We start from the raw sequence: 23920 nt of genomic DNA on the forward strand, positions 1-23920 counted from the left end.
TCTCCAGGATTATGGAGGCCTACTTGGCATAGATGAGCAGCAGAACATCATGGGCCACCCACATGAATGTGCACATGGGACAGGCAAGAGTTGTGACTTTGGTTTCACCCACTGTTAGTTTAGGCTTGTCATCACTTGAGCTAAACCTAATTCTAAGTAATTCTTTATCCACATTATTTCATTGAATCTTCATAATAATACTGCAAAATAAGTGCGTTTTTCCTGCATTTCTAGGTGAGGAAATGAAGGCTCTGAAAGGCCATGTAATGAACCCAGGCCTCCCTCACCGTCATGCCTTTGCTCCGCCGCTGTACCACACTGCCTCTTTGAGGACTGGTTATTTTTGACAAACCATGAGAGGAGCTGTCCAAGGTCTCTTCTGAGGGCAACCCATGGACCCCTGCCACATGGGTGAAGGTCCCAAGGAAGTGGGGAAGTCAAAGTCAAGAAGTATATGGCCCAGGAGTCCTGCATCATGGAGGATAATAGTTACCTCTGGGGACAAGTCTGCACACCTGAAGAAGGTGTGCTGCTGCCCATATATCAGGGGTGGAGGGTCAAGGCAGGGTATTCACCAAAAGGAGGCACAATGATGGAAAGCACCAGAGCCAAGAACACAAAAGTGGCTGGGAGCACCATCTGTGGGAGAATGCACATGGACACACGCTGTGGTAGAGAGATATAAACACAGCCTCATGGTCAGATCCTGATGGAAGATGGGCTTCTGGGGGAACAGGCAGGGTGTACAAAGACAGGATATGCAAAAGAAAACAGAATGTTCTTGTGGCCATCAAAGAATCTGAATATAGGCAATGCTCAACCAGAGGCTAAAGGTAAACTCAAAGAGCAAATCACTTGACTTCCCATTCTTTGAAGCAGAATTTCTTTTTCTGAATGAAAAACAGGAAAAAAAAAATAAGGAGAATGACCTGCACATACATAGTGTCACTGTAGAAAGGAGTGAAAACATGACTTTGCCTTTCTCTGTAATAAAGAAGAGCAATATTAGCATATTCACTGCTATTTTATTTTCTTTGTTGAGGGAGGTTCAGTTCTCATAAAGAAGGCTTTTATGGCTCTGAATCAAAAGAAAGGTTTGGCAAGGAGAAAGTGAAGTAGGCATGATGTAAAGAGGGTGCTGCGGGCTGTATTTGTACCCACAGGCCTCTTGGGATCTGGGCAGAGTGAGTACAGCCAAAGCCCTTGGGAATACCTGGGCCAGGAAGTCCTTTCCGCTGCCAGTGGCGTGGTGGAACCGCTTGATCAGCAGCGCCTGCACGTGCTGGAGGACTAGCCGCAGACCAGTGTTGAGCACCGTGCCCCTGTCTTGTGGCTCCAGGGGAGGCTGCACTGGGGAGCAGGTGCTGGAGCTCTGGGCAGCCTGCTGGGCCTTCTCACTAGGAACCAAACAGGGATGTCGCATGCTGGCATGTTCCCTTTTCATCTGAGTGCCATCTGTTTGGGAGATCAAATGATTAATTTGGAAAGCCAGACAAGATCTGGACCTCATGTGCCATTTTTCTTGCAACATTGATTTCCCCTTCATTCTAGAGCAGCAACAAAATACCAGGCCAGGCAGATTAAAAATCTCTTTAAAAATCCATTTTATAGTGTAAATTCTATACAGATATAAGACACCTGAAGTTGCTTGAAAATTCTCTTTAATCATTAAAAAGAAGAAAATATCTCTGAATGCACTGACATAGAAATCTAAAACAACTCAGTACAAAAAAAGATAAGGTGCAGAATGATATTGTAATAAGTTCATATTTATATTAGAAGGTTCACGAAGCATACACAAAGATGAATGACATTTTAAGTACATGCACACGTAACTGATGTCTAAGAGAATGCCCACCATGTCAACAGAGGTACCATTGGTAAGGCTGGATGTGATGGGGGTGTGTTCAGAGGAGAATCAGTCTTTTGGGTATTTAATTTAATTTTTTTTTTGGTGGTGGTGCTGGGGATTGAACCCAGGACCTTGTGCATGTGAGTGAAACATTCTACCAACTGAGCTATAACCCCAGCCTGATTATTTAAATCTTTAAACAACAAAATATATTTACTTATTACTTAAGGGAATATATTTTAAATGTACTTAAAAATTAGATTAAATTAGAGTCAACTTCATTCTTTCTGAATTCTTAGAGGGCACTGAGAAGTGGTAGAGAGACCAATGAAGTAGGAGTTAGCAGATCTGGGGGTGATCCTGATTCTTACAAGATGCATACATTTGGTGAAGTGACTCAATCTGTGTGAATCTATTTTCTCATTTGTGAAATGAAAATGAGAACATGTCACAAAATCGCTTTGAAAATTAAATGAGATAACACATGTAACTGTGCTTTATAAACCATGCAAGTTGCCATTTACTTTATATCTATAGTTCATAGTGACTAACTGCTGTTTGTTTGCAGAACATCTGCTGTGGACATGGAGAGTCTATAGGACCACTGTTTGGTCCCCAGCTACTTTCTTAACAGCCTCAAGTTCCCCAGGACAAGGGCAATTGTAGATAGTTGGATCAGCTCAGTCATCCATTCGCCTAACATTCATGGGGGACCTATGAAGCACCAGGCCTGGGATGTGACAGCCCTAGTGACAAGAAGCCCCAGCCCTTACACGTAGAGAGGTGGGGAAGTTCTGTAGGTTCACTGACCTCCAGGCATCAGAGTCTCAGGTCTGCATCCTCCTCTTCCTGTCCTGAGCTCAGATTTGATCTCTGCAGGGGCGGGATCCCTGTTGCTTCTCCCCTTTACTGCCTGACTCATCTCAGTCCTCTGATGGCCCCAACCAGACTGGAGCCTACTATCCCCCATGCCCGCCCCACCCCCACCCCCCACCAGAGCTGAAGGGCTCTGGACCTGTTCAGCATCTCTGGTTTCTGTTGCTCTCCAGTAGTCTCTGGCTCTGAGCTACTCTTTCAGAAATGGCACTGACCTTTTGGTGTTTTGGGTTACTTCAGACTTTGGGACAAGATCAGAAAATGTCATTTTCTAAAACTGAGCTAATCTAAAACAAATGTACTTAGCCATCTGAAAAGTGTGTGTGTAAGGGAGCAGCTAGTGAGAATAGAGAACTGAGGATTCTAGCTTTGAGAGTAAGACCCAGAAGCCTGTGTGGCTCTAGGAAGGTCATCCAATCTCTGTGAGCTCAGCTTCCCTGCCCTACCTGCCTCATGTGATTGTGATGATAATCAAACAACACAGTGGATGTTAGGTGCTTGTCAAGTATAAAGAGTGACAAGAGTCTGAGGTAGGCGGTGACTCGTAGATGCTGACGTGAGAGTGTCACTATCTTGATTAGAGATCACATGTGGTGCTAAGACTTAACATGCATTATCTCATTTAATTCTCTCTACTACTCTAAAGGATAGGTGCTAGTATTATCCCATTTTGCAGATGGGGAAAGTTAGGTACAAAGAGGCTAAGTGCTTACCCAAAACTACTCAGTTAGTAAATTATGGAGCTCAGGTTTGATGTTTGTCCTGCTTTACTCCAAGGATAAACTTCTACCCTTGACTATCTCTTTGAAATAACCTATTCTATGTCCCTACTGACCAAAACAGTCTTCAGGTATAATTTCTTCTTCTAACAGGAGAATAATTATTAAAGAGGAGTATTCTGTGTAGATAAAGGGCCCTAACTTTTCAATTTAGCACAACTGTTAACATAGATTAGCATATTTGCATTCTGATCTTGGTTAATCTAAATCTTTGGCTTTCGGTAAACTGTATCAATTTCTGTATCCACAAGGCACAGAGAAAGCCTGGTCCCTGTGGTGAGCTGCTCCTACCCTTCCCAGAGGACAGCCCCTCCCCACACACAGTGTCATGATGACCATCTCTTTGGGGTCTGATTGACCCACTTAGGTGTGCTGGAGCTCATATAGCCTGGTATGTTTGACTATTGGTAGTTCAAGGCAAAACTAATAAAAACTTGGAATCACTTAGAAGCAAGATGAAAATCCCATTAACATACAAGCTGGTACCAGAACTCCTACAGGGTGAAAACTCTGCGTGGGAAAACATCATGATGTGCCACTCTGGGTAGGAGGAAATAAGCAGTGGCACAGGTAGTCTCAGGAGCCCAAGGCAGCAAAGGAGAATTGCTGCCCATCTTTGCCTGTGAACAGGAGAGGGGGCCTAGCAAGAGAGCTCTAAAAGCCCAGGTGGATGCTCCTTGTTCTATCACAGGTGGCTTGTGTTGGGGCAGACGAGTCACCTCCCTTGCACTTCCATCTCCCCATCTTCCTCCTCTGCAGTGGAGCCTACTCCACCCACGATGCCTCTTGTGATCTAGGGGTTTGGTTAAAAATCATGAAAGGATTCCAGCCTTACACATGTGGAAGGGTATCCCAGAATTCACAGGAATTCTGGTCCCCACATTTTCAAAGTCCATATGCCACCAACTGAGGGCTTGCAGTGATTTTGTCTTTATCTCTCAGGAACCAGAGGAAACTAGCTGGCATCTGGGTTGTATTAACAGTCACCATTATCTCAAAGGACTTTGCTAGCTGTCACTCATGCAACAAGAATGAATCAGAGACCTGGTGGAGATGAGAGATGAGAATGGTCACATGGCAGAACAAGAGGCTGAGGATGTAGGATAAGTTTGGAGAGAAAGTTACCAATCTGACCTCCATGAGAACCCTGATTCATCTGAAATGTTCCTACCCAGGCCTAATTCAGTCCCTCATTCCTTTGTTATCCCAAGGCACCAAGAATACAAAATGTCTGTTATTTGGGGGTCAAACACTATGGAGGAGAATTTGTGTGTGTGGCTGTTTTGTGACTTTTCCTTTAGACTTTCAAGACAGAGTCTGGGAGTGAGAGAAGCAGGTAGCAAGCCACATACCCCAATACCATACCAGCAAACAGAGGTCCTGAATCAGAATTTTCTGTGATCTTCAAACACATCTGTCAAGGAATAAAAGAGAGAGAACTTGGTTTAAGTATTTCCACTCTCAGAAAAATCTAACCAGGCTCCATTTTGCAGGGTATTGCTTCATCATGGGAAGAAAATGTGTTATGGTCTTGATCTAAGAACATACTCTCCTATAAATGCCAAAATGCAATCATACAGTGACCACAACTATGTAAAATATGTATGCATGAGTTCAGAAGCAGAGCAGAAGGAAGTAAGCCAAAAATGAGGATAGTTGCCATGCTTGGGTGGGGAATTATGCCTTTTTGCTTCTACAAAACTTCACTATAGCGTTAGACTTTCACAGAGAACTGCCTCTTCTGGCACCTGACAGAAGCCAGCTGGAATATCTGTGTTACCTCTTCCAGGGGAGTGTCAGAAATGCCCAAACTGCTGAGCCCCAGGTCGGCCAGCGTCTCCTCCAGCTCCCTGAAAAGGCTGGCGTATGCTCTCTGCTTGAAATTCTTATTTGGAAGTAGGAAGATGAGTTCCTGACCAATGCATTCCACCAGCTTTGCCTCTGGAACATGGTGGCAAACCACATCCATCAGCTCGTTCACATCCCCTAGCACAAGAAAAAAGATTGAGGCCAACTCTATTCTCCAGAACCCAGAAGACTGTGAGATTGTGAGGTATTCCATTTTCTTCCACCTCCTATTTGAGGAAGGGGCATTTGGTGACTCAGTAGTGACTCTTTCAGAGGACTGACACTCATCCAGTCTGTTTTGAGCTAGTTGGCCTGCAGTGACCTCTGAGAGGAGAAAAGAGCTGGAAGTGAGCATGCTCCCCACTGACTAGCCATGCAGCCTCTGGGAGGTCATGCAATGTCTCTGTGCCAGTTTCCTCCTTTGTTCTATCAAATGTTCTGTCACCTCAAGCTGTGTTATATTGGAGAGGTCCTATCCTAATTTTATCATCTGTGAAAAGGGAGAAATAACAGTATCCACTTTGTTGTGAGGACTGGGTGAGATAATACATATAAAAGTACTTGGCGTGGCATCCCCACCACCACTCCACCAGGTGACTGTTAGCTGCTATAGCGATCAGGACATCATCTCAGGGAAGAAAGCTCTTTGCTCATTCCATTTCACTGAAAATGTAAGAGTTAAGTCAGAGTTGCTTCCATTTTCCTGGTAGGACACAAGCTAGCTATAGGGGACTTATCCAAGATGCATGCCTAGAACAGGTGACCAAGATGAGTGAGAAGCCCTCTTCCTAAATTACACCCCCCTGCCTGACCTAACTCCTTGGAGGGCTGCATCATTTCCCTTGGGACTGCACAGGCCTCTTCAAACAAAACAAAACTTAACACCCAGCTCTCAGGAATTTCAGGAAGCTGAGAAGCCACGGAAAGAGGCTGGGGTGGAGTGGGATGTGCAATGTGTAGCAGGGACTGTGGGAAAATGTCATTGAGAATTTACTTGATGCCCTTGTACAGTTGGAATTGATGTTTTTTGCACAAACATATGTTACTTTAAAATTAAAAACTAAATTTAAGTAACTTCAAAGCATGCACCTGAAGAGACAGTTCCCCAGAACACTGATAGGCAGGTCAAAGGAAAAGGGATTCTGGCAACTCAGAACGTGACTCTTTAGAAAGCAGTTTTCTTAGAGATTCAGGGTCACTAGAGGATTCTTTTCTTTGTTTTAAAGAGACCCATATGTTGGTCTTCTTCTCGTGCTCTTCTTCCCTAGTCTGTTCTTAGCTACTCTCCTTATATCAAAGAAGACATTTGGCATTTGTTTTTTAGGGCTTGGGAAATTGCATGGAGATGGAAGGAGACCCTCAGGGTTTTACAAGGTTGCATACAAGAGGAAGTGAGGGGAAAGGGAAAAATAATACAAGGGGGAGGAACGAACTACAGTAGTGGGGGTAGAGAGAGAAGAGGGGAGGGGAGGGGAGGGAAGGGGGGATAGTGGAGGATAGGAAAGGCAGCAGAATACAACAGACATGAGTATATCAATATGTAAATCAATGGAAGTGTTACTGATGGGATTCTGCAAGCTGTATAAGGGGTAAAATGGGAGTTCATAACCCGCTTGAATCAAAGTGTGAAATATGATATATCAAGAACTATGTAATGTTTTGAACAACCAACAATAAAAAAAATAAAATAAAGAGACCCATATGAGGAATTTCATGGCTTTCAACCAAAATGTTCCTGCCTAGCTGGATTGGAAGGCTCGTTTTACGTCAAACTTGCAAATCAGACTTGGTCATCTTTGGTTCTGGGGTGATTTCAGATAGAGGCTGGGAAGTTCTTTACAGGAGGAAGCTGCTTTGCCCTAGTGGCTCTGTGGGGTCACATTCATTGTTCTCTAAGGAAGGAAATGGAACCTGAAGTCACTGGATTCCCAGGAACCATGTCTTAGATGTGTGCCGGCCTTTCAGAGGGAGCCCTGCCAGCCAGCAGTGCTCTCAGCTCTGGCAGGGAGGTCCATGAGTGTGTGTGTGTGTGTGTGTGTGTGTGTGTGTGTGTGTGTGTGTAACAGAGAGAGATGTGTGGGTGTGGGATGGGAAGCCATCCAAGAGCTAGCTGGGGATTAAAAGGATCTCCCTTTCCTTATTTCGGGTACAACTTCTTACACACTTCCCACTATTCGCTGCATCTCTATCCTAGTCAAAGAAAGCCTTTACTGGTAAATAAAGTAACAATTGAACACATCATCCCAGACAAACAGGCCGTGTCCAACTTGGTTTTGTTGGGCCACAGTAACTAAAAATGTTAGTATTAATTTTTTTTAAAAATCAAATTCTTCACCAGGATTCCGAGAAGGAAGCTTCAGAAAGCTGGAATACCCTCAGCAAGGCAGGTGAGGCAGAGGCACAGTGATGTCACCCTGAACAGATGTTTTCTGTTCATCCCAGGCTCTGTCAGTGCAAAGGGTGGGGAGTGAATAACAGTGATGGAACTCCCGGTATTTCCCCTCAAGTTATAAGCATAGTACATAAGTATTGTCTGGCTTACAAAGCCTCTCCTAGCAAGTACAAAAAAAAAAATAGAGATACTACTGCATTCTATCAAAGCATAATGGAATGAAATTATAAATCAATGATAAAGTAAATAATAGAAGCTACTCCAACACAAGGAGACTAAATAACATGCTATTGAATAAACAATGGATAGCAGAAGATGTCAGAGTAGATATTAAAAAAAATCTTAGAGGTAAATGAGAACATAGACAAAACATCAAAATCTCTGGGACACTATGAAAGCAGTACTAAGAGGAAAGTTCATTGCGTGGAGTTCATTCCTTAAAAGAAGAAAAAGTCAACAAATAAATGATCTAACATTATACCTTAAAGCCCTAGAAAAGGAAGAACAAATCAACACCAAAAGTAATAGAAGAGAAGAAATAATTAAAATCAGAGCTGAAATCAATGACATTGAAACAAAAGAAACAATTTTAAAAATTGACAAAACAAAAAGTTGGTCCTTCAAAAAAACTAAGAAAATCAATGAAGAGAAGGAGAGAGAAAACTCAAATTACTAAAATTCATGATGAAAAAGGAAATATCACAATGGACACGATTGAAATACAGAAGCTAATTAGAAACTTTTTTGAAAATCTATACTCCAATAAATAGAAAATCTTGAAGACATCGATAGATTTCTAGAGTCATATTATCTACTCAAACTGAATCAGGAGGATATACACAATTTATTTTTTATTTATGTTTTTAAATTATTTTTAGCTGGAGTTGGACACAATATCTTTATTTATTTATCTATTTTTATGTGGTGCTGAAGATTGAACCTAGGGCCTCACACATGCTAGGCGAGTACTGCTGAGCCACAATCCCAGCCCCAATATACACAATTTAAACAGAGTAATTTCAAGCAATGAAATAGAAGATGCCATCAAAAGTCTACCAACAAAGAAAAGCCCAGGACCAGATTAACAGCTGAGTTCTACAAGAGCTTCAAAGAGAACTAGTACCAATACTCCCCAAATTATTCCATGAAATAGAAAAAGAGAGAACCCTTCCAAACTCATTCTATGAGGCCATTTAACCCTGATTCCAAAACCAGGTAAAGTCACATCAAAGAAAGAAAACTTCAGACCAATATCTCTAATGAACATAGATGCAAAAATTATCAATCAAATTCTGGCAAATCAAATATAAAAACATTAAAAAGAGAATGCAGCACAATCAAGTGGGGTTCATCCCAGTGATGCAAGGTTGGTTCAACATACGAAAATCAATAAATGTAATTCATCACATCAGTAGACTTAAAGATAAGACTCACATGATCATCTCAATAGATGCAGAAAAAGCATTTGACAAAATCCAGCACCCCTTCATGTTCAAAATACTAGAAAACTTGGAATAATAGAAACATACCTCAACATTGTAAAAGCTATCTATGCTAAGCCCAATGTCAACATCATTCTAAATGGAGAAAAATTGAAAGCATTCCCCCTAAAAACTGGAACAAGCTAGGAATGCTCTCTTTCACCACTTCTATTCAACACAGTCCTGGAAACTCTAGCCAGAGCAATTAGACAAACAAAAGAAATTAAAAGGCTACAGATAGAAAAAGAAGAACTCAAACTATCACTATTTGCTGACGACATGATTCTATGTGTAGAGGATTAAAAAAATTCCACCAGAAAAGTTTTAGAACTAATAATTGAATTCAGCAGAGTAACAGGATATAAAATCAACACCCATAAATCAAAGGCATTTCTATACATCAATAAAACCTTCTGAAAGAGAAATTAGGAAATCTACTCCAATTACAATAGCCAAAAAAAAAAGTTAAATATTTGGAAACCAATCTCACAAAACAGGTGAATAACCTCTACAATGAAAACTACAGAACACTAAAGAAAGAAATTGAAGAGGACCTTAGAAGATGGAAAGATCTCTCTTGCTCTTTGATAGGCAGAATTCATATTGTCAAAATGACCATATTACCAAAAGGGTTATTCAGATTTAATGCAATTCCAATAAAAATTCCAATGTCATTCCTCATGGAAAAAGAAAAAGCAATTGTGAAACTCATCTGAAAAAGTAAGAGACCCAGAATAGCCAAAGCAATTTCTGAGCAAGAAGAGTGAAGTAGGACGCATCACAATACCAGACCTTAACAAACCTTACCAGAGCTATGGTTAAAAGAAAAAAAAAAAGCATGTTATTGGCACCAAAACAGACATGTAGATGAATGGTACAGAATAGAGGACACAGAGATAGACCCAAAGAAATACAGTTATCTCATACTAGGCAAAGGTGCCAAAAGCATACATTGGAGAAAAGATAGCCTCTTCAACAAATGGTGCTGGGAAAACTGGAAATCCATATGCAGCAAAATGAAATTAAACCCCTATCTCTCACCAGGCACAAAACTCAACTCAAAGTAGATCAAAGATCTAGGAATTAGGCAAAAGACTCTGCACCTAATAGAAAAAAAGCATACCCAAATGAACATCATGCCAGCTTAGGACCTGACTTCCTTAACAAGACTCCTAAAGTGTAAGAAGTAAAATCAAGAATCAATAAATGGGATAGATTCAAACTAAAAAGCTTCTTCTCAGCAAAAGAAACAATTAATGCAGTAAAGAGAAATCCTACAGACTGGGAGCAAATTTTTACCACATGTGCATCAGATAGAGAATTAATCTCTAGGATATATGAAGAACTCAAGAAACTTAACACCAAAACCACAAATAACCCAATCAATAAGTGGGCTAAGGAAGTGAGCAAATACTTCACAGAAGAAGATATACAATTGATCAACAAATTTATGAAAATCGTTCAACCTCTCTAGCAATTAGAGAAATGCAAATCAAAACTACTCTAAGATTTCATCTCTCTCCAGTCAGATGACAATCATCAAAACAATCCAGCAACAATAAGTGCTGGTGAGCATGTGGGGGGAAAGGTACGCTAGTTCGTTGCTGGTGAGATTGCAAAATGGTATAACCACTTTGGAAAGTAGTATGGAAATACCTTAGAAAACTTGGAATGGAACCACCATTTGACCCAGTTATCCCACTCCTCGGTTTATAACCAAAAGGACTTAAGTCATCACACTACAGAGAAGCAGCCATCTCAATGTTTATAGCAGCTCAATTCACAACAAGCTGGAAACAGCCTAGATGTCCTTCGATAGATAAATGAATAAAGTAAACTATGATATATATACACAATGAAATATTACTCAGCCATAAAGAAGAATGAAATTATGGCATTTGGGTAACTGGATGTAATTAGAGAATATCTTGCTAAGTGAAGTAAGCCAGTCCCCAAAAACCAAAGGCCAAATGTTTTCTCTGATAAGTGGATGCTGGAATAATGGGCAAGGGGCATGGGAAGAAGGAAGGAACTTTGGATTAAGCAGATGGGAGGGAGGGGATGGAGGAGAGGGGAGGGAGAGTATGTGTCGGGGCAGATGGCCGAGTGAAATGGACATTATTACCCCTATGTTGGGTATGAATGCACAAATCGTGTCACTCTACATCATGTACAACCAGAGAAATGAAAAGTTATGTTTCATTTGTGTAAAAAAAAATTAAAAAATTATTTTAAAATATATTGTCTGGCTTTCTTTTTTAAAAATAATTTTTTAGTTGTAGATGAAAACAATATCTTTATTTTATTTATTTATTTTTATGTAGTGCTGAGGATCAAACCCAGTGCCTCACATGTGCTAGGCAAGTGCTCTACCATTGAGCTACAACCCCAGCCTTTATCTGGTTTCTTGTTTCACCAGATTTTACTTAGTAAATTCTGTAAGTTTAGAAAAAACATAAAAATATGATAAATAGGGTAAGTCATTAACCTGGGACAGTACATTAAGTTTAATTTTGCTTCTACTTAGGATGTTAGGGTATGTGATATTCTATTTGCAGAGACTTCCCAAGGAAGGCATGGGAGGTAAGCATCAGTGAAGAATGGAAACAGTGTCCCAAGTTCTCCAGATCCTGGAGCTCAGATCCTAGGAGGTGAGGGATTGTGTATACAGTGATGGCCTCCACTGAATCTCTGGGGGTGAGGGAGAGTCCCTGAGAGCTTCAATGCACCCTCATTAAGGGGAGAATCTCTGGAAAACTGGGAAGCTAAGGGGAGAGTCAGAGTATAACAGGAGTGTGGGGCATCATGCAGACCATCCACACAGGCCATCTCTTAGTGAAAGTTCACTGTAAGAGCTGTGCATCAGTGTGGTTCCACCAGATGGCGCTGGGTGCACCTTTACAAGAGGATCTCTCCAAACAGGAAGGAATATTCCCTGGAGCCAGGGTAGGAGGACCCCAGGAATGGAGGCTGCATATGGGAAAGGGCACAGAGTGAACACATGGAATTCCTCATTAAAGGGAGAGGGTCCTTTAGGTGCATGACTTTTAAATGCCATGGAGAATGGGGAAAGAGAAGAGGAGAAAGAAGCTTAAAAATAAAAAAGATGAGCAATTGCATGACCTTGCCTCCATGCCCCCTCCCAGCCCTCTAGAAGTTCAAATGTTCTCTTTGCTCCCATTCTAGTACAACATGACAGGACACCCCCAGCAACACCAGGTGATGATCACTAGACTAAAATGGAAATACACAGCCTTCCCCAGCCCTTACCATCCAAGATTTGCTCTGGAGTTATCTCATCAATGCGGTTTGGACACCTGACAGAGAAATCCTTAGATGCACAGCTGCAGGTGCCCTACAATGGATGGACAGGAATGACTGACAAGGTACACATCACTTCAACAATAGCATCTCTCTGATGCCAAGAGCTGTCACCACCTGCTTGGTTTGTTTCTCACCACCAACTGCGTTTTTTCCTTCACTGTTTAATCTACTAATTCATTGGAGCATTTTGAGGGTGTAGCCACTTGATTTTACCCTGGAGAGTGTGTGAGTCAGGGAGAAGCAGAACCTCAAAGGATCTCTTTGGCTTATCATTAATCAAGTGACAGCTGTAGGTTTTGCTCACATTCTGTTCCTCCCTCCCCATGGATATGCACTGGTCTGTGGAAATCTACCCAAGATGGGAAATTCACAGCAGCCAGACACTTTAACTACAGGCATAAATAATCCTACAACATAATGCTTGTGACAATTTGAATGTGAGCAATGTTTGTTCTCAAGGAGCCCAGAGCACATTCATAATAACTTATCTCATATATCTCCACTACATCCCTAAGAAGCAGAAGCAGAGATCATTAGTTACATTTTTCATGTAGGGAAAAATAACAACAAGGAATTAAGTAATTTGCCTATGATACAGTCTGTACACTTCCCAGCCCATTTCTGGATCAAGGTCTCCTAACATGCTAAGTGGTCTCTGCAGGTTATGCATTTTTTTTTCCCCTTCACAAATCTATTTATTTATTTATGGTACCAGGGATTGAAGCCAGTAGTGCTCAACCACTGAGCCACATCTGTAGTCCTTTTTTGCTTTTATTTTGAGACAGGTTTCACTAAGTTGCTCAGGGCCTCATCAAGTTCCTGAGGCTGGCTTTGAACTTGTGATCCTCCTACCTCAGTCTCCTGAGTTGCTGGGATTACAGGCATGTGCCACTGTGCCCAGCTTGCTTCATCATTTTTAGATGACAGTTCCCAAGGAGGACTTTCATTAGCTTTATGTATTACTATATTCATGCTCAATTAGGGAATGTGAATTTGGGGGACTAAAAAAGAAAGCTTTAAACAACTACTCTTTTGCAGGGTGGGGAGCAGTCCTAGGGATTGAACCAACAGCCTTATACATATTTGTCAAGTGCTGTATCACTGAGCCACATCCCCAGCTCATAACTAACGGCTCTTCAAGCAGTTCAACTTTGCAGGATAAGATGCTTCCATGTTGCATTCCTACCACCTATCCACAGGTTGGGATATTGGTGTGAAATCATTTCAGGTTGTTTAAAACTAGTTGTTTCATTTTGGGAGACACATCTCTGTAGAAGGTTTAGGACGTATTTATCAAAATCTCCTGCAAATGGTCTCAGAAACAAAGAAGCTGGTTCTGACAGCTAGGGCTCCAGTGGGTAGAAATGTATGGAGTGGCTGCCCCCCGCCCCCCGACCCTATGTTACCTCTCACCCAGGACGGGCTCCTTCCCAGGAAGACATGTACCTCACAGCCACTTCTTTGGCTCTGGATGTTTTTCATCTTGCAAACCAAGGTCAAGTAGAAGCCCTTGCCAAAGCAATTCTTCAGGAAGAGTGGCGTGCCCGAGCAGTAGAGTCTTCCCTGGGAGATGATGGCAATACGGTCGCCAAGGAGGTCTGCCTCGTCCATGTGGTGAGTGGACATGATGATGGTTCTGCCTGCAGCGGGGTCAGGGCAGGGGAATCATCAGACAGTCCTTGGCCAGGGTGAAAATTGGGAGATAACAAATAAAAACAGGTACTAATTCCTCCAGGACATTAGGATAATAATGACAGCAACTAACATTTCATAGCATCCCGAACACCATAAAGCATTGTCACATACATATCTCTTCATCAGATACAGAGCCTGATTCAAATAAATCACCAGGCATGGGACACATTCATTACTGTCAGTCAGCATCTAAGTTCCATGTGTACATTCTCTGGATCATTAAGCATTGCACTGATAATCTTTGTGAGGAACACATACAAACACACTTTTCCTAATTGGAGATGATGTCATTAAAATAGTAATGAGAATTTTAGAATGGCTTGGGGAAATACAATGCAAACGGAGGGTAGATCTCAAGTTCACACAGGGTTGAAACACACTGTCTCCCATCCCCAACTCGCCCCTTACAGAGGATCAAACCCAAGGCACTTAATCCCTGAGCCACATCCCCAGACTATTTTTGTATTTTATTTAGACAGTGTCTCCCTGTGTTGCTTAGGGCCTCACTAAGTTGTTGAGGCTGGCTTTGAACTCATGATCCTCCTGCCTCAACCTCCTGAGTCACAGGGATTATAGGTGTGTGCCACTGTGCCCAGCCACACTGTCATCTTAATGGGCACTCTGGGCCCTGCCTGCTGTCTCTTCTGAATCTGAGCCCTTTGGAAGGTGCCAGGACAGGGATGAACAGGTCCCATTCTGAGACATGTCCCTCCGCAGCACCCAACACATAGCACATTGCCCTCACACCTGGTCCCCGTGGCCACCTGACAGCTAGGGAGCTTGTTTTTGTTTGTACAAGTCTCCTTCACTAGATGGGAATTTCATTTAGAGCTGCACCCAATGTTCCAGACAGAAGGGCTACAGGTTGAGATAGGTTTCTAGAATATTTTGGGAAGTTGAGTGCGACTAGTGACTGTGGGGAACCTTCCAGTCCTGATGCACCACGGGGATCTGAAAGATCACTGCAGCCTGGCGCTGTGTAGTACCATGACTCGTGACTCTGTCCCCCCCCCCCCCCCCGGCCACCTCAGATAGCAAGTCCAGTCTTCTGAGTAGGCATAACCCTGGGGTTAAGCTACACTCACATATTCTTTTGTAATCCTACCCCTTTGCCCTGTTAGGGATAGAATGTTCCATGGAAACTCCCCTTGTGTGTCCCCTTCTCTTGCTCTGCCTTTGGGTGTGGCCTTCCTAGATGTCAATCTGCTGACAGCAGACATCATGAAGCTAGACTCAACACCCTCCCTGCCCCCCAAAACCTGACCCCTTGCCTCATTTGAATGGCTTCTGCCCAATAAAAAGGTTCAGCATGTGCTCTTTCTCTCTTTCCATGGACCCCTAAGGTCAGAGGAGCTGTCACAGGACCCAAAGAAAAAGGTATCTCTGTCTCTTGTGTGGTTATTTCATGCAGCCCAGTTCACTTGGAGTGACCCTGAGTGTTTCATCATGGAATGTGACAAGTGACTCCTTTTTTATTTATTAAAAATCTCAGGAAGTTTTAACTCATACTTCAATTCATAGATAAAGCCCACCTGAGTGTGGTTATGGCTGTTAGTATACTCAGCTGCAAAACACCAGGTAGGAGAGAGCAGGGCCCACAGGGAAAGCCCCAGTGAGAGCACCAGGCACTGAGCAGTGAGTATTACCCGAGCGATACTTCAGGAGCAGGTCCCAGATGGAGCGTCTGGAGTAGGGGTCCACCCCAGAGGTGGGCTCATCCAGGATGACCACCTTGGCATCTCCCACAAAGGCAAGTGCAACGGACAGCTTCCTCTGCATGCCACCTGGAGGCCCGTGAGGATGGAGGGTTACAGGGAGGATAAAGAGAAAAAAAAAAAAAAGAGAAAAAGCCCAGGAAGAGAAAAGGCCAGGGTTGGAGCCAGCACATGGAGACACCTTAAATCTGGCAGGGGTTTGATGCTGTCTCCTGAGAGGTCTAGAGAGAGTTCAGAACTCTACTGGAGTTGAGGGGAGGCCTTGTAAATGCAAAAAAGACCCTTACTGCTAAGAACCTGATCATTGGAAGACTTCTCTTCTCACACTTTAGTTCAAACATATAAACATCAGAACAAATAAAGCCCAGGCTGACTGCAAGACAGAATTCCATGTGGCAAATGATCCAAGGGCAGCTACTCTCAGATTCTCAGAGTAGCTTCACCGAGTGTTTCAACTCTTAGGTGCTTTCCTGTTAAAAGCACACCACCCCCACCCCCACCCCAATTCCTCCAGCTTCCCCAATCCTGGCCTCCTAGGTGCACTGAGAAGCAATGGATGTGCCATCCTTGGCCCTGTCACCTTCCAACACCAAGCACCTGAAAGTTCCTGTGCTTCTTCATTCCTCTTGTGGTGGAGGCCTGTATCCTCTAACATGGCTTCCATCCCCAGCTGGGCCTCCTCCCAGGACTTGCCTTTCAGCTGGGCATAGAAGAGGATGTGCTCAGCCACTGTGAGGCTACCAGGACAGAACAAGGAAAGCAATGGGCTCAGCAATTGACTTCTAGTAACTTATTTTTTATAGAAATAATTCAAGATGACCAAAAAAATGCAGCAATCAAGATGCTACAAGTTCATTAAGGTACTGTTCCTGATACAAATGGAAAACACACACCAGATCTGGCCCAAGTATCTATTAGAGAGCTTGGCTTAATAGTTCATCTTATAATGAAATATTATGTAAACATTGCAAGTTAATTTATAAAGGAAGATGTAATGACCTGAAAAGATATTCATATCTTAGGTTAAAAAAAGCAATCACATTTCTAAAAAAGTCAGGTTACAAAATTACATGCATAGTTTTGTTCTTCTTTGTAATTTCAAGGAATGTATGTATATCTATGCATGTGTAACAGAAAGTTTTGAAAAATTATACACCAAGGTGTTAACAGTGGCTGTCTCTGAGTGCTGAAATTACTGATAATTTTTATTTTCTTCGATTTGTTTAGCTATCTTTTCTTTCTTTGTCCCTCCCTTCCTTTCACATGACTATATATAGATTTTTAGATAAGAAATAAAATATACTTTCATTGCAAAAAATAGGAAAAGAAAAGAAACTGAAAGTCAATCCTTAGTGCCCTGGTTTAGGGGAAAAGGAACCAGGTTCTCCTCTCTTTGGCCCAGATGGGAAATACTTCAGGGCTGAGCAGGGGACCCAGCCACTGTCATAAAGAAAAGAGTGTCACTCTTCTGAGGGGGGAGACCTCAACTCTGAACACCAAAGGCACAGTCCCATGTTCAGAGGGACAATTCTCAGTGCAAGCCAGACAAGAACCTTGAACAAAGGGGACACCAGCTAAGAGCATCGCCACATGTGCCCAGACCAGGCACCCTGGGCGAGACTCTAGAGAACATATGTGCTGGGGTGGGGTGAGGATGGGAGATGGAGGCATCTCATCTGTTTTTCTTACTGTTGGAACAGGATGTTGTGCTGTGGATACATGCCGAGGCTCTGACGGATTGCATCCAGGCTTGTTTCAATGTCCTTTCCCCCAATGAGCACAATTTCTGATGTCGCCGGCAATAGACCTGCAAAGATGGACCTGCAGAATGCAGGAGCAGGGGTGGAAGAGATGGTCCTTAGGAACTTGCATTGGGAGAGCAGCCCCCCACCAGTGTGAGGGGTCCTCAACAGGGTGAGGACTCTCATGGTGACTCCTGCTTGTGTCTCTGAATCGAACTCAGGTTCATCATTAGCAGCAGGGCCCAAAGTTTCCCATACAGAGACTAGCACCAGTGTGTACATCAAGGCCCTAATGCAGAGGAACAGAGAACGAAGGCAAATGTGGCCCTCTGCTTCCCCTTATCCCCTGGAGCTCCCCGGCAAGCACTAGTGAACTTCGGGGATTCTCAGCCTCAGAACATTTACTTGCAGGCCTTGAGCTCCCCCACCTCCAATTCAGCCCTCAGTCCCTGGTGCCAGAGGAGCTCAACAAAAGGTTTTCGGTGCATGGCTTACTGGTCTGCATTCTCGGTAAGCAGGTACTGATATTGACAAGCTAAGGTGTCACCATTACAAGACCAGGAAGGCCTTAATGAGGTGAGAAGCTGGCACATCTTGATTTATTGTACCAAAGTCCAATAGCAATGTTGTATGTTTTTTGTAAATAACCGGAAATAAAGGCCCCCAAGTGCTGGGGCCGTGTGTGCATTAGAGTTAATACATTTGATGCATTTAGCACAGCACCAGCATTAAGTAAAACTCAGAAATATTATTACCATTATTACTAAACATTGTTTCAACCCCAGGGGAAGCTGCATTTCTGCTGCTGATGAAGTAATGTGTTTGCCTGGGAGAAGTCCTGGGGTTGCGCCTGAATGAAATGTCAGCTCTCTGGCCATATTAGTTAATAAGAAAAGAAATCAGATGATTTAGTGCCGCCACACCCAGCTCTGTTCCTGAGTTCTGATAAAATCTCAGGCTATCTGAATTTACACTTAGAAGCTGGAATCTCTGTCGTTCAACCACTAGAGGGAAACAGAACCAAATATAATGGCACCAGCCCCACATTCCATTCACACTGAACAGCCCAAGAGCACATTCCTGTGTAGGGTGTACACTTGCTCTTCCTTCCTGGGCCTCTGCCAGAAGCTAAGGACTTAAACTGCATATCACATGGGCTGTTGTCCTGAGAGGTCTGCATAGGAAAGCTTGGCGTGTTCTCCTCAGTAGATGGCGCTTGGGCCCCTTAGAGAAGTGTGAGGTCCATGCACAGCCCTGTGTCTTGCCTGGATTTGGCCTTCAGTTGCCAGGCTGCTACCCCAGGTCCATGTAGAGACTGTGTCCTTTGTCTTTATCCAGAACCAGCTTTCACTGGGGGCCCCATGCTCACGTTGAAACCTACCTAATAATTGAGGAATGATCCTTATAAATAAGTCTTGCTCTACAGACCCGGGGCACGGGATGGCGAGGGCCATGACACTATCACTCTCATGGATGATAATGATGCTGGAGAGACTGGGGAGGGGGGAGAGGACTCAAGGCTCTAGAAGCAAGAGGTGGTTTGTGGCAGGAGGGCCTGGCTCATGTCACCATGTAACCATTATACTCAGTGGCTTCAGGAAAGTCCCCTAAACTCTTAGAATGTCCAGTTCCCTGGCACACAAAACAAGCACTAAACTAACTCCGTTTCCCTCTTGTTGCTTCTTAGGAAGATCAAATTAAAACCAAAATGTGAGTGAGCTCTAACTATTGAAATATCCTTTACAAATTCTCAGGGCCAGAAATATAAAGTGAATTTTGTCAGTAAAACTCAGTGAGAAAGAGTAGATTTCAGCTAACGGGAAAAAAAAAAAAAAGCCAAAAACTGGCAGGGTGGTGTGGCCTCTGCCAGAAAACTCACAAGGTGGTGGTTTTCCCTGCTCCATTGTGACCTAGGAAGGCGGTGATCTGGTTCTCATAGAAGGTGATGTTTAGACAGTCCACTGCTGGTCGGGTTCCAGGCTCAAAGATCTTTACCAGATTCTTCACACATACCCCAGGAACCAGCCCTGGAAGCTCACGTTCAAAGAAGGAGTCTTGAGGAAAACAAACAAACATGATAAAAACCCAGTGCCTTAACATACACGCTCCTCACGGTTCTTTCTTCAGACCACTGTCTTCTGCCTATAATTTCCCTGCCCTATCCCACCCCGTCCTTGCTTCAGCTATGACCTTTGTAAGGAAAAGCAGAATAACAATGAGATAATAGTACTGAACATTTATTTAGCACTTACTCTGTTCCAGGCACTGTTTCAAGTGCTTTCCATGAATTACTTCATTTCATACTTATAAGCCCCTCCTGGTAGATAATACTAGGCTCATTTCTATAGGTGAGGAAACCCAAGACAGACATCAAAGTGTCCTATCAAGGTCACAGGGCTCACAAGTGGCAGAGCTGGGATTTGAACCCAGAGCCCATGTTCACCCTAGAGCATCCACTGTCCATGCATACAGTTAGCCCTAAGCTCTGTCTTCAGTCCCAGACCCTTGTTTCCAGTGGTCTGTGGGATTCCTCATGGATTTCTGGTAGCAGCTCAGACTCCTCATATTCTTCCCCAGACAAGGTTTCCTTCAGACTCCCCCATGTCCATTCCTGGAGGCACCATTATCCCAGACAACCTTGGCTTGAGTCTTTGAGTCCACTTTGACCACAGCTGACTTCTTTCTCCTTGGAACTCCAGGATGGGCCACTCTTCCTCAGCACTGTCCCTCAAGCCTTGTCCTCCTTTCTATCCTCTCCAATGTAGACTTATCATGCTTTGCCCTTGTTCCTACCCACATCCTGATCCTTCTTGGTTGGTGCAGGGTGTTTAACTCTATATAGCACACTTCACTGGTTGTCTGAATATTGTAGATCTAAGCATTTGCTCCCTGCAAAATTAAAAAAAAAAAATCCAAACCCCTTGCTTCTTCTCTCTGTGCCTCCTGGCCTGGCCTGTAGCTAAGATGGAACCAGTCTCCAGTCTCCCCAGCCCCCAGGTCTCAGCCTTGTCATATACTCTGAGATGAGGGTCTTCCAGAGGCACTGTTGCCTGCAAAACAGCTCTGTGGGGGGAGTTGCTGGTTTCTGACTTTAGCTTTGTGAAATGGCATCTGGGGTATGTGGAGGATGGATCTTCTCTAGCAATGTCAGGCCAAGTCAGAGGCTGTGTTCTTCTTTAAGCTCTAACATCCCCAGAGAAATGCTCATGCTTAGGGTTGAAATTCCTTGGGAGAAATACAAAACTGATTCAGAGGGAAGATAGAGCAGCCAGAGCCAGGGACACAGACTTGTGAACCTGGCCCTTTAGTCCAGAAAAGATTAGGTAACTTCCACTGTCAGGAAAGGCTTTTGATGGTTTGAATGAATGGGCTTCTAGATTTGTAAATCATGACTGAAGTGCAGTCAGCTCTGCTAGACTCTTTCCCCTGCACACAGAAGCATTTATTTTTGTCTTTCCTTATAGCTCATATCCGCTTTAAGTCCTAGTGACCCAAGTCATTGTTCTTGCTAAATCCTCGGAAGTCAGCATATTCATGCAACTCACTTGAGATCTGCCTAACAAGGGCACAAACACACTACAAACTCGGGATTTGCTTTCTCCAGGAAATATGCGTTAATGTCTGGGTTGAACCATTCATTCCCCATACGTGCACCTGGACATGAGGTTCAATAGTGGTCAACAGAGGGAGTCGGTTTCCTGGGCTTCATTTCACCCATCCTGAGCTGTTTTGCTCTGGCCTTTAAAGGGTGCACAGTCTTTCCCTTGCTTCTGCTCTTTATTAGGGTTTTACCATTCTTTCCTCCTGGGTGGTCTGGATCCTCCATTTCCTCTGTTAGGGGTTCAGTCTTTTCCAGGGCCCTCTCTTCTCTGGTTGAACACCCTGCACCAACCAGAAGCCAGTGTTACTCTCACAGTGAGAGCTGAGAATCAGCAGGAACAGGAAAGGAGGGGAGATGTAGGGGAAGCAAGTGAGTTTTCCACAACAGGAAAACAGTCCCCTTAGAAGGCCGAGCCAGTGCCTCTGTGAGACCAGCCCCTGTAGGCCCCCTGGGCCGTCCTACTGAAGAGCTCCAGCCTCAGCCTGCAATCTCTGCCAAGCCCAGGGGAGTTCTGGAATTGGAGTTTCAGAATTAGAGTTTCACCTTCATCCTCTTGCTTTTTCTTTTTCAGTGGTGCTGAGGATGGAACCTGGGGCCTCAAAGCATGCTAGGCAAGTGCTCTACTGCTACCCTGCCTCCCTCATCCTTTTAGTGTGCCAGGGAGGGCCTACAATGCCAGCAATGGATTTAAAAACAAAAACCAAATCCAAGATTGAATTTGGAATGGGTTAAATTTCTTTAGCCCACCACTGGTTGTTTTCATTACAATCCAAAACATGTCGATGTCATGATGAACCTCCGGTAAAAGTCCAGTCAAGGTGACAAGATTTTGTAAATTTGGCATTTGTTCTCAAAGGACGTCAGGACATCCTGGAAGAGGAAGACAAGCAGAAAAAAGCTGGGCAAATTGAGAGGAAGTAGGAGAAGAGGAAGCCACTGCTGCCAGCACCTCAGGACCCTGGACTCAAGTGCAGATGCATGACCAGTTTTCTAAATGCAGCAGCCACCAGCGCCCTGGCACAACCCCTCTGTAGATTTGCAGAATGTGCAGTGGAGGGGCAGGCAGGGCCTGGTGGTCAGGGATGTGCTCCCTTTAGTACTTGTAGCCCTGCTTCCTGAAGGATTTTTCAATCTATTCCCTGCAACTCCCATGGTCACTTTACTAGATGGCAGACTGCACTAATGGGTAATAAAATAGCAAGGGGGAAACATCCTTCTGAATAGTTGAGCCATTGGGGTGGGGTCCTTGCCAGGAGAACTATTCAAGCTCCAGATTTTTTCCCCAGTGACCAGTGGGGATTTGTGCAAAATACGGATGTATCCTGGGCTCCATTTCTTCAGTTGTCAAAAGAAGGGATAAGGTAGAAAACTTAGCTGTTTTCTGGTTTTAGACAGTGTTAGAGATCTAAGTCAGTCTAGCCCATGAGACAACTAAAAAATATTTGACTTCTGTCAGCAAAAATGTATGTGATTCACTTTTGAAGAAGCATATTTGTCTTCAGATATTTTTCTTGAGAGGCAGAGTATCTCTTGGGATTGGAGAAAGAGAGAGGGGAATAAAGCCAAGTCCTGATATTCACGGACACTCTATTCCAGGAACACACTCCTGTGTTGAAAATTCCCCCCTTATCATGGGATTATAACTTTATTGTAGTAGAAATATAAAGGTTAATAAATAGACAAGATACATAAAACAATATAATGAAAAAGTGCTAGGCTGTCAAAGTTTGGACCATTGGAAAGAAAGAAACAAACAAAGAACACCAAAAAACTTACCCAGGCCTTTTAAAATCCCTAGACTAATTCCCTAGAGAAAGCAAATATTGATCTTAGTGCTTCAAGGATAATCCTGGTCTAGGCCCCATAAAGTGAAGGGCAGGTAGGTGAGCAACAAACACATTGGAAAGTATTTCCTTTGCTTCCAGAAGTTCCCAGATCTAGGGAAACTGTAGCACATAGCTCTAGAATTTCTCTGCCTTCTCAGAACTTCCAAAAGAAGCTGTGCTTTTCTCTACTTCTAGAACTTTTTCCAGGCTTCTGTTTTGTTCAGGATTAAAGTTAAATTTTATCTCAGGTCCATCATGGGCAAATGCCCTTTTAGCCTTCTTCCCCAAGCGTAAGAAAGATCAGCACTGGGAGAGCCTGGAAGTGTTTGCCTTGGAGATTGACAGCTCTGCCTCTGCCTTTGATTTATTCTCAATTTGGAAGAATGAATTAATTTATATTTTGGAAATGTGGAAAGGAATCAGAAAGTAGAGGGTAGGCAGCAAAGGACAAATGCAGAGATCCCCCCATGATTCCCCAGATCTCTGCTTTAAGCTGAGAAGTTGGAAAAGTTATGTGAACCATGAAGTGGTATGGCCTTCTTGTAAAAGGGCATTTAATCCACTGGAATGAACTTGTTTGCTAATTCTCAGTCACTGGCCCAGTGATACAAAGGTGGGCTCCCAGAGGCTGTGTTGCTAGGAGGTGCTGGGTGGCAGAGCTGGCTTAGCAGGAATCTCACCCTTGACAAAAAGGTTCATTTTTGACAAGCCACACACATCCCACATTAGCCCAAGGAGCCAGTGTCAATCATTAAGAGTTTTTTTGTTGGGCTGCTGGTGTAGCTCAGT

At 43.5% G+C, this 23920-nt stretch overlaps 1 protein-coding gene across 1 annotated transcript in view; it reads right to left on the reverse strand.

Moving 5' to 3' along the window:
• Positions 1-23920, reverse strand: part of LOC144249265 (retinal-specific phospholipid-transporting ATPase ABCA4-like) — a 112014-nt gene that overhangs the window by 14503 nt on the left and 73591 nt on the right. Inside the window, 12 exon segments of the mRNA XM_077791556.1 lie at positions 494-546; positions 549-639; positions 1214-1455; positions 4873-4921; positions 5288-5493; positions 12499-12583; positions 13999-14192; positions 15894-16031; positions 16560-16699; positions 17652-17783; positions 19584-19758; positions 21497-21586. Coding sequence (XP_077647682.1) covers positions 494-546; positions 549-639; positions 1214-1455; positions 4873-4921; positions 5288-5493; positions 12499-12583; positions 13999-14192; positions 15894-16031; positions 16560-16699; positions 17652-17783; positions 19584-19758; positions 21497-21586 — 1595 coding nt within the window.

This window comes from Urocitellus parryii, chromosome 11, assembly GCF_045843805.1.
Source record: "Urocitellus parryii isolate mUroPar1 chromosome 11, mUroPar1.hap1, whole genome shotgun sequence".
NCBI classification, from domain to species: Eukaryota; Metazoa; Chordata; class Mammalia; order Rodentia; family Sciuridae; genus Urocitellus; species Urocitellus parryii.